The sequence below is a fragment of the Nanorana parkeri genome, unplaced genomic scaffold (genome assembly GCF_000935625.1).
Source record: "Nanorana parkeri isolate BGI_ZX_2015 unplaced genomic scaffold, ASM93562v1 scaffold2927, whole genome shotgun sequence".
Lineage (NCBI taxonomy): Eukaryota > Metazoa > Chordata > Amphibia > Anura > Dicroglossidae > Nanorana > Nanorana parkeri.
Window position 1 is genome coordinate 36,190 of NW_017309195.1, and position 10,934 is coordinate 47,123.

General features: G+C 49.9%; 1 protein-coding gene across 2 annotated transcripts in view; it reads left to right on the forward strand.

Moving 5' to 3' along the window:
• Positions 1 to 8,680, forward strand: part of HADHB (hydroxyacyl-CoA dehydrogenase/3-ketoacyl-CoA thiolase/enoyl-CoA hydratase (trifunctional protein), beta subunit) — a 34,181-nt gene extending 25,501 nt beyond the window's left edge. For both annotated transcript variants that reach the window (XM_018574397.1, XM_018574396.1), the window contains 5 exons: positions 178 to 225; positions 1,429 to 1,516; positions 3,321 to 3,395; positions 5,583 to 5,747; positions 8,396 to 8,680. In XM_018574397.1, the coding sequence (XP_018429899.1) occupies positions 178 to 225; positions 1,429 to 1,516; positions 3,321 to 3,395; positions 5,583 to 5,747; positions 8,396 to 8,431 (412 nt within the window). In that variant the 3' untranslated portion in view covers positions 8,432 to 8,680. The remainder of the gene's footprint in view (positions 1 to 177; positions 226 to 1,428; positions 1,517 to 3,320; positions 3,396 to 5,582; positions 5,748 to 8,395) is intronic.
• The last annotated feature ends 2,254 nt before the right edge of the window (positions 8,681 to 10,934 follow it).

A 10,934-nucleotide genomic window follows, 5' to 3' on the forward strand; every position in this document is an offset into this window, starting at 1 on the left:
TAAATGAGTGCAGTAAATGCTGCACTCAGTGGTCACTGCCGCCATCTTCTTTCACTACAGGACTTGGTCACGTCACGTAGGGGCTAGGGGGAGAAGGCTTGGACAGGCGATCACATTAATAATTGACTGTGTCGGAGCACAAACCGCTGGAACTTAAGCTTTGTTTCCTCTTTTCAGAGATTTTGTCTATGTATCTCAGGACCCCAAAGATCAGCTTCTCCTTGGGTACGTATGAACATCCTCACATGTACTGTGATACCATCACGTAATAACCGATCATGATAAACATTGCATTTGGTCTCTGGGTCCTTACCTGTATATATCCCAGTCTGAGAGAGAGAATTACAGCAAGTGTAAACCTTCCTGATAAAATGCAGCACCAAACCACCTTGTTCCCAGTGTAAAGCGCCTTGTTCCCGGTGTAAAGCGCCTTGTTCCCGGTGTAAAGCGCCTTGTTCCCAGTGTAAAGCGCCTTGTTCCCAGTGTAAAGCGCCTTGTTCCCGGTGTAAAGCGCCTTGTTCCCGGTGTAAAGCGCCTTGTTCCTGGTGTAAAGCGCCTTGTTCCCGGTGTAAAGCGCCTTGTTCCCGGTGTAACTGGCATCTTTTTAACCAGTTGACATCCGCGGTGTTAAACCCCCTTCCCATCCAGGCCATTTTTCAGTATTCAGCGCTGATTTGCATTAGGGATGTTCACTATACTTCAGTAGAGAAAGAGAGCTCATTTGGTGCTCATACACTGGCATGGTAAGGGACTTCCAAGTCCATTAATTCTCTGTGATGCACACCCCAGCCTACAGTACAGGGGCTGACGTCACATGTCTTTGAGGTTTTGTTGCCCTGAGGTGTAGAAAGGGCTGGGGGCTTGGGGCCCGTTCACACCAGATGCAGTGCGTTCCGGCCCGATTCTAGCCAGAACTCACTGACGCGCATTGCGGCCAGCTCACTTTTTTGTGGGGCAGGAGGGGGCGTGGTGGGCCATTGAAGTGAATGGCACCGTAGCCACGCCCTCCGGGCCGCACGGGGTCGCAAGGCACATTATGCCTGCGGTGCGGTCCGGTCCGATCAAAATGCTGCAAGCACCATGGCCCGCCATGCCCCACAAAAAAGTGAGCCGGCCGCAATGCCAGGCAGTGCGTTCTGGCTAGAATCGGGCCGCAACGCACTGCATCTGGTGTGAGCTCAGTGTATAAGGGCCCGTTATCAGAATAGGCATCCCTGACTTCTCTAACTGTGCAGGCAAAGACATGGGCTGGGCTGAGTCGTTGAGCTGTGCGTTTAAGGCAACCTTTTAGCTGTGCAGGCTTCATGTTCGGGATTGCCTACATACAGGTGGCTACTCCATGGCTGTCGGGCAGCACCACCTGCAGCGCTAGATCCACAGAGACATCTTCATAGTTTGGATATTTGTAACAAACGTGTTTTATTTCAGGCCAACCTATGGAACACCCAAAGTACTTGAGAAAGCTGGTCTGACGTTAGCGGACATTGATGCCTTTGAGTTCCACGAGGCCTTTGCTGTAAGATAGAAGTGCACGGTGTTTGCATGTGTCATTTCTGTGTGTCTTCTTATTAATTGCTCCACGTTTATTTATAGCTCTGACATATTCCGCAGCGCTGTACAACTGAGCCCCTGAGCCTCAACATTCTCTGTATCAGAGGAGCTTACACTAGAATGTCCCCCCTACAGTCACATCAGTCTCTGTACAGAGGAGCTTACACTCTAATGTCCCCTCCCCCACAGTCACATCCCTCCCTGTACAGAGGAGCTTACACTCTAATGCCCCCCCCCACAGTCACATCAGTCTCTGTACAATCCAAAACAAGGTACATCCCATTATAGACAGTTGTTACCAGAACAGGTGTCCCCTGAAAGAGTTCCCTTCACCGCCTGTCATGGTGACAACTTTACATTTTGAATTTCCTCTACCCTATCTCATTGGTCACCAGGACGGATAGAGGGGTGAGTCTTTGGTCCCCGGGACGGATAGAGGGGTGAGTCTTTGGTCCCGGGACGGATAGAGGGGGGAGTCTTTTTCCAGCGGGGTCACAGCAATAGAAAACTGACAAGAACTCTAACCCTTTTACACTATATCCTAAAATAAGGGGGGGGGAAAAAAGGTTTTGGGGTTTCTAAATGCACTTCAACCTTTTTACTACACACACTCTCCCCTGTGGCCTGTAGGTGGCGATCTTGTCATTGTCTGTAGATTTGCAGTGCGTCATACTCGCATGCATTGTCCCTTTTAAGCCCTCATTCACACTGTAATCGGCCGGCACGTACAGCTCCGTGCTGTGTGCACAGCCGTATCGGGCAGCTCCCGGGAAGGACAGTTGCTGCGTGTGATTAGTACGCAGCCCCCGTCCTTCTCTATGGGAGTACGCCCTACGCTCACCCGCCATGCATGTCGGTGCAGGTGAGCATACTTGTGCGCTAACAGGATGGATTCGGTCTGCGTCCAAGCCGGGACACCCGCACCCTTACGGACCTGCACTTGAGGTGAGCGTAGGGCGGCGGCCATAGAGAAGGACGGGGGCTGCGTACTTATCACACGCAGCACCTATCCTTCCCGGGAGCCGCCCGATACGGCCGTCACGCAGCACAGAGCTGTACGTGCCGGCCGATTGTCGTGTGAATGTGGGCTTACTCTTTCCAGTTTCATAGTATGTTCAGGTTTCATCCGCCAGAGCGGATTACATTCATGGTCACTCCTTTATGATGCTTTTGAACACACAGAGGTTTTGTTTTTCCAAATTTCTCTTTACCAAACCCCCCCTGCCCCCCTCCCGTATGGGTTTATTGACTCACCTGACATTTACACAGATGTCACTCTCCGGCATTGATTTACATGATCAGTCTATTTGTACAGGATAATCAAATGCAAAGGTGGCGGCAGCTGCTGGGAGAACAATGAGTTCTATGACAGGAATGTCCGGCCCGTCGCTGTACCTTTTAGTCCTCGTTCACACCTAGGCGTATTGCATATGCGCGTCTGTCGCACGTTTTTTTACCGCGATTCGCTGTAAAAAAGTTGCGCGACCGTCGCGTGTTTCCGAAGGCTACTTGGCTGTATCCCAATAGAAACGCGCAAACAAAACGCCCCAAAGTAGTACCTGTACCTTTTCAGGCGTGGGCCGTTTTGTAGCGCGTTAGGGACGGGCGGAAATACGCCGAGGTGGGAACGAGACCATTGAATACAATGCAATTTATATTTTTGACCGTTTTGTAGAGCGTTCGTCGAGCGTAGAACGCGCTACAAAACGTTCAGGTGTGAACGAGGGCTGAGGGTGCTCGGTAACATTGTGTTTTTCCTCATTGTATAGGGGCAGATCCTGGCCAATATGAAAGCAATGGAGTCCGAGTGGTTCGCCCAGAATTACATGGGAAGGAAAACAAAGGTGACTCGTCTCGTCTGTTTATTCTAAAATATAATGAATGTAGTCACCGGCTGCGGAAATAACTACTCTGCCAGTCCTTGAATTGTGCCGGCCCATATACCGGTCCATGAAATGTGCCGGCCCATATACCGGTCCATGAAATGTGCCGGCCCGTATACCGGTCCTTGTAATGTGCCGGCCCCTATACCAGTCCTTGTAATGTGCCGGCCCCTATACCAGTCCTTGTAATGTGCCGGCCCCTATACCAGTCCTTGTAATGTGCCGGCCCCTATACCAGTCCTTGTAATGTGCCGGCCCCTATACCAGTCCTTGTAATGTGCCGGCCCCTATACCAGTCCATGAAAGATATGGCTTATACTGGTTGCTGACATCAGAGCTCCGCTTGTCACTGATCTCTAACATTTGTTCTATTTTCATTTGCATTGTACTTGTGATTTTATGAATTGAGGAAACTATAAAGTGAAACCTATAAATCCGGAGGCCACCATTCTGACCTCCTTTTCAAAATGCTGGTTGCTGGGTGTCTCTGGCCTCAGCATGGGGTCAGAGGGAAGTCCTGATGTGCACTGAAGTCTTTGGGACGGCCAAGTAACTAGAATATTCAATATCAGTGGCAGTCTACATATTCTATAGATACACCTTCCTTAGAATTGCCTTTCTTTCTCTCTCCTCCATTGGGGGATACGGCTCTTGATTTGATTCCGATATGTAGGGTTATGCTGCTGGTGGAATCCATTCGATCGGGCTCCGGACGCGAAGGCTTATTTTTGTTGGTGTGAGTCCTTGGGGTTGTCCCCGCTGACTTTTTCTATATTGTGAATTTTTCTTTTCAATCAGGGGTAGGTAGATAAATCAACGTTTAGCTCTCGGTACCATAAGAGGTCAGATATCTGCCTTGTCTGTCCTTTTTTCACCATCCTCTGGAAGGCACACGGGGAACCACTGAACACAGGGTCGCGACCCGCCAGTTGAGTACCAAGGGTCTAGAGCAGTGATGGCGAACCTCGGCACTCCAGCTGTTTTGGAACTACAAGTGCCATGAGGCATTGCAAGGCTCTGACAGCCGCAGACATGACTCCCAGAGGCAGATGTATGTTGGGATATGTAGTTTTGGCACAGCTGGAGTGCCAAGGTTCGCCACCACTGGTCTAGAGCCTTGGTTCTCAACTGGTGGGTCGTTACCCAAAAGTGGGTCACGTACCCGTGTTTAGTGGGTCACCGCATGCCTTCCACCTTTCTAGGTGAGAGGCTCCTCTGCTCCCCCTAACACACCACTGTCAGTTCTTGCTGCAAACAGCCATTCAAAATATGCTGCCCGGCGCCGAGTGTCAGCTTGAGGTGGGGTGGGCTGCGAGGGAGCTCCATCCATACCTGCATTGCTTACAACTCCCTCACATGTCCAGTAGAGGTGCCTGGACCGGAGTGACGTGACATTCTGGGTCCCGGCACCTCTGCAGGCCTGCAAGGGAGCTGCACAAGCAATGCACATATGGATGGAGCTCCGTCACAGCAGCCCACACCGGACCCCAGGCTGAGGATCCACTCCAGTTCTTGTAAGATGGGGAGACTGAGTGGATCATAAAAAAAGAAAAGTTTTTGAGTGTGTATGTGTGGTTGAGAATGTCTGTGAGTGTGAGATTGTACAAGATAAAAACGAGAGGGGCGCCTTCTCCTAGTGCAGATAAGTTTTATTTTTCAATAAGAAATGAGATAAAGTCTTAAAAATGGATACTCACAAGAGTGGAAGGATCACAAGCATTGGACACAATATAAAAACGAGAGCCAAACTGGTGCAGTGGCAGTCAGTCAGAAGTGTCCTGTGTGCAGATCGATATATCAGCGTGTCGACGCGTTTGCGGGGCACGCCCCCTTCGTCAGGACATGTGATTGTGCCTGTGGTTGTGTGTTTGTGTTTTTGAGGGCCCATTCACATTAGTACAGTGTGTTACTCGAACAGTCCACTGCGATTATCGCACTGTACCATGCAATCGCATCTACTGTGCATTCTGGTGTGGGAGGTGCATTGGGTTACCATTCATCTGAATTTCACCCATTTCAATCAGCCGCACCAGAATGCGTGGTGCCGCAATGCCGTGCGTTGCATTGCAGTGCGACTTGGGTCGCGACTTAATGACCGAGGCTTTCATTGCTCCCTGTGACATCACTAAGCTTGTCTAATTCTTGCAGGTTGGCGCTCCTCCCATGGAGAAGTTTAACAGTTGGGGCGGATCACTGTCCCTCGGTCACCCTTTTGCCGCTACGGGCTGTCGCCTGGTGATGGCCGCTGCTCACCGGCTGAGGAAGGAAGGAGGACAGTATGGACTGGTGGCAGCGTGTGCTGCAGGAGGACAGGTGAGCTTTCACAGTCTACCCAATGCCTCTGTTTAGATGTTTGCTCGATCTTCAATACAAGTGCCTGTAGGAGAGGCCGTCATTGCTTATTTCATTAATAAATGTTATACTTTATTTAGTGCCCTGTTTTAACCACTTCTGGGCCGCAATACGTCTATAGACGGCGGCCCGTTAAAGTGGCCGTGTTCTTGGTACCGCTTTTAACAGCAGGCGATTGCTGTTAATGTACAAGCGTTCCGGCGAGTACATGTACCAGATACTCGGCAACGGTACCGATACCAATACTAGTATTGGTGCATCCCTCATTACAATGTGTCTTCATTATATCTTATTGATGTCTATGGATCTTCAAAAAACACCTCTGTGTGAGATCACCCCAGAAAGTTGCACTGAGCCCTCCCCCCACCTGAGATCCTAGATAACCCCACCAGAGATGAATGACCCCGCTATGGTTTCAGGTCAAAAACTAGCGTCCTCCCGTCACCCTGAGCTCAGTATATAGGGAGCTACAGCTCGCGGTATACTGGGACGCCGCAGCCGGAGCGGATCCTGACAATTGTGCCGGGATCCGCACAGCCGCGTGAGTGACAGCTGGCTCTGCCTATCTAGAGGCAGAGCCAGCTGTACCCGCCCCCTCCCCCGTCCGTTCCGCCAGTCAGCGCTGGCAGATCGGAGCGGGGAGGGGGGAATCCAGTCCCTCCCCTGTCAACGGCAGAGAGCCGTGAGAGGATCGAGAAGTGAGCGAGCGCCGGTATGTGTTCCCTCACCTCCCGATCTACTGAACCGACCTGTGACAGTCTCATTGTCACAGGTCGGCTAGAACTATGAGGCCCCGTTCACATTGAGCAGTTAGCAAATCGCGCAATTGCATTTTGCGCGATATCGTGCAAATGCTTGCATTGAGCAAGCTTGAATCGCGGCTAAATCCGCTCCAAAAAGGGTCCTGCTGTAGCGACACACGACCCGCGATAGCAGGACCCTTTGCCCCATTGAGAAGCATTGGAGAGTGATATCGCGCGGTAAATATCCGTGAAATAAATCGCTCAATGTGAACGGGGTCTTAGGTGAGTGAAAAGCACTCCCCTCATAGTTCTCCTTTAACCTCCCTGGCGGTATGATTATGTCAGGAATTTTGTAAATCTAATAGAGAGGCAGGCAACTTCGGTAGTCCTGCTGTGCTGAAACTTTAAATCCCATCATGCCTCTGCTTCTGAGAGTCATGCCTGTGGCGGTCAGTCTTGCAATGCCCCATGGGTCTTGTAGTTCCACCACAACTGGCCTGGTCTAATCTATTAATAAAGGGGCCCATACACCTGGCGATTTATCGTGCGTGATCCCGCGATCGTACGATAATCGGCAGGTGTATGGAAGGCGTGCGACCGTTTCTACTCTAAGGTCGCACATCTTTTGTCTTCCGAGCAGGCTCGAAAACTCGCCGAAAATGGTACGGTTAGTGGTGTGCTCGATAGACAAATGCCGAACGGGCCGGTGTGCGGACGCACACTGCCCGCTCGGCATTGGAATCATCAGAAGCCCGCCCCTCAGCGGGGAGGGCTTGCGATGATCGCTAGTACGTCCTGCCCGTCCATGATTGGCAGATCGTACCAGATTTTAATTACCTTACATGGTTGGAAGGTGTATGGGCAGCTTTACGATGTCACGGTGAGGAGTTGTGTGCAGCAGGTCTTGTATATTGATCATTGCATTGTACATAGTATACGTGTTCCACATTTCATATTGTTATCTATTGCTTGTTCTCGTTCCTCCGGGGAAACTGATTTTCATTTGTTGTTCCCGTTGTCTGTAACCCCCCGAGTTCATTAATAATATGAGACAATTACTTTTATCAGGTTGAGTCAGTGTTTTGTCTGCGGGAGGTCCATGGGGAGAGAACTCCCCGCTCTCTGAGCAGATAATAGACCTCGCAGCACTTGTCTCTGCTCCCCTGTTCCCTCCGCGCGGCCATTTCTGTGACTCCGCTGTGTGTTTACCTGTCAGACGTCTACACCTGAGCACACCGCTCTCCTGTGCAATCACCGCCGTCACCTGAAAGGAACTCCATGGCATCCAGTCGTGTGCCATTCCACGAGTCAATTGCTGAAAATCCTTATGGAGCAGTTGCCCCTGGCAATGAATTATTCAAGAGAACTATGGGGTATGTTCTTCCCCATAGTTCTCTTAAGGGTCACAGGAGGACATATACTAGCGTCCTCCCGTGACCCAAAGCTCAGTATATCGCGAGTTACAGCTTGCGGTATACGGAGACCGCCGCAGCCGGTACGGATCCCGACAATGCTGTCGAGATACACCAAGCTTCGTGAGTGACAGATGGCTCTGCCTATCTAGAGGCAGAGCCAGCCGTGCCCTCCCCGCTCTCTGCAGGGAGTCACAGCTCTATGCAGGGAGAAGATGGAGAAGTGAGCGAACTATGAGGATCAATGATTTTCACTCACCTCATAGATCTCCTTTTAAAGCTTTGGAAAGATAGAAGCTGATTGGTTGCCATGCACAGCAGCTCTAGATCAGGTCCCCTCATAGTGTTGTCAGCATACACACGCAGCATTTTTAACTTGTAATTTCAGTGTTTGTTTTCAATCCTTCACTGACATTTTTGTGTACTTTTAATGGAGTTTTCTTTTCTGTTTTAGGGTCACGCCATGATTGTGGAGGCGTATCCCCAATAACGCGTAGCTCCATGTTATTGTCCCAGCCAATGCACTAATAAGGAAGAATGTCTCCCTCCTGCAAAGGATCATTTTGCCGCACTGTAAATACTTTTTTAGTTGCCTTGTCTGCGGTTTACTGATTTGTACTGAGCACCAAGCGACTCCTATAATAAGATTGAGTCACCTAGTGATGGATGGGGGTGCACGTCCGTGCCCATGGCCGTTCCTTGCTTTCCTATGTTCTGCAGAAGTAAACTGGAGTTGCCACTGAAGATGAATTGTTGAATGAAACCTGCTGTGCTCTTTGGAACGGGCTTCTGGAAAAATTAACACCTTTCAGTACCCGTGTAAGCGGCTCCGCGGGAAGTGCGGAGTGAAGGGAAGTTTTGCAAATTAATAAAAATGTAATTGAGCAATTTTGTCTTTTTGTTTTATTTATTATTATTATTATTATTATTATTATTATTATTATTATTACATAGTATTTATAGAGCACCAACAGTTTGCGCAGCGCTTTACAATATAAGGAAGACATTACAATACAATTCAAGACAAGATGGTAAGGAGGGCCCTGCCCCTGAGGGCTTACAATCTAAAAGAGGAGGGGCCAGTGATACATGAGGAGGAGGGAGCTGTGTGGGGAATGAATTATGTGAGAATGTGAAGGTTCAGCGGTTATGTTGAGGTGGGATAGGCTTCCCTGAAGAGATGAGTCTTTAGGGAACGCCTAAAGGCAGTCAAGGTGGGAGATAGACGGACAGGTTGGGGGTAAGGAGTTCCAGAGGATGGGAGAGACTCTAGAGAAGTCCTGGAGGCGAGGTTTTATTTAGACCCCATTCACACCTAGCGACATACCTTTTGCAGCGGATCCGCATGGCCGGGATAGCGCGACTTTCGGGGCGACGTTCCAGCAACGATCCAGCGACGGTAGCGCGACCTTCCCCGTCGGGCTCCATAGAAAAAAAGCAAAATCGCGCAAAATCCGCCGAAAAAAGGGTCCGGTAGAAGCGACTTGCGACATGGAGTTAAGACAGCTCCATTGAATAACATTGGCCGGCGACTTCTCGCGATATCGCGCGGCAAAAATGCGCGATATCGCGGCGGAAATCGCGCGACAATTCGCTATATGTGAACGGGGCCTGAGAGGGAAGCTCAAAGCGGCGTTTTCCATAGCAGGGAATGAGGCAAAAGACAGCCAAAGCAACTGTTTTTGTTGTGTAATGAAAAGGACAAAATGCAGAACACATCAGAGTAAAGGGAGCCTGTCAGGATGAGGGTTACTTGGCATAGACGGAGGATCACAATGTTGCAGGTCAGACCATTAACTTCCTCACACAGAGAATCCGTCTTATCTCCAGACTACCGCCTGGGGGAGAGAACTCGGTGCTCTTACTGGAGCTGGCTTCCAGTCGAATACACCCGAGGACATGGAAACATTTGTTTTATAGCAATGTATCTATTTAGTTATTTTACCTACAATTGGATTTTAAAGTGAACCTGTCATCGCAGAAATACGGCAGCCGCTATGAACGACCTTGCCCAGTTGCTTCGGCTGTCTTTTACCTTTTATTACCTGAAAGTCGCAAACCAAAAACAAGCAAGCGTTAAATGAAAGTCAGAAATCATTCTCTTCTTGTTCCAGGGGCTCGGAAGTTACGGAAGCTAAGGCATTGCAGCCAGGCTACTGGTATTCTCGGGAAGATGCGTCAGTAAGTGCAGCCCAGATATACAGTGAGGAAAATATAAAGATCCCCCTGCAGATTACAAAGAAATGAAAGGTCTGTAATTTGTATCATCGGTGTATTATATATATGATAGAGACAGAATATCAAACAAAATCCAGAGAGGTCACATGATACAAATGTTATAAATGGAGTTGCAGTTCAGGGAGTAAAATAGGTATTTGATCACTTACCAGCCAACAAGAATTCTGGCCCCTCCCACAGACTGGCCATGTGGTACACAGATGAGTTCTGTCACTTTAAGAAGGTGCTCCTAACGACAACTCGTTATGTATATAAAAGACACCCGTCCACAGAATCTCTTTCTTCCCGTCACACCTCCCCCACCCTGGGCAAGACCAAAGAGCTGTCGGGGACAAGATTGTAGACCTGCACAAGGCTGGAATGGGCTACAAGACTATCAGCAAGGAGCTCGGTGAGAGGGAAACCAATGGAAGGAATACACAATACCCATCAATGGCCCTCGGTCTGGGGCTCCATGCAAGATTTGGCCTCATGGATGATCATGAGAAAAGTGAGGGATCAGCCCAGAACTACAACGGGGGAGGAGCTTGTGAATGATCTCAGGGCATTTGGGACCACAGTCACCAAACAAACCATTGGTAACACAATACACCGCCATGGATTGAGATCCTGCAGCGCCAGCAAGGTCCCCTCATTAGGAAGGCCCGTGTACAGGCCCGTCCCCCTCCCTCAGGAAGGCCCATGTACAGGCCCGTCCCCCTCCCTCAGGAAGGCCCATGTACAGGCCCGTCCCCCTCCTCAGGAAGGCCCATGTA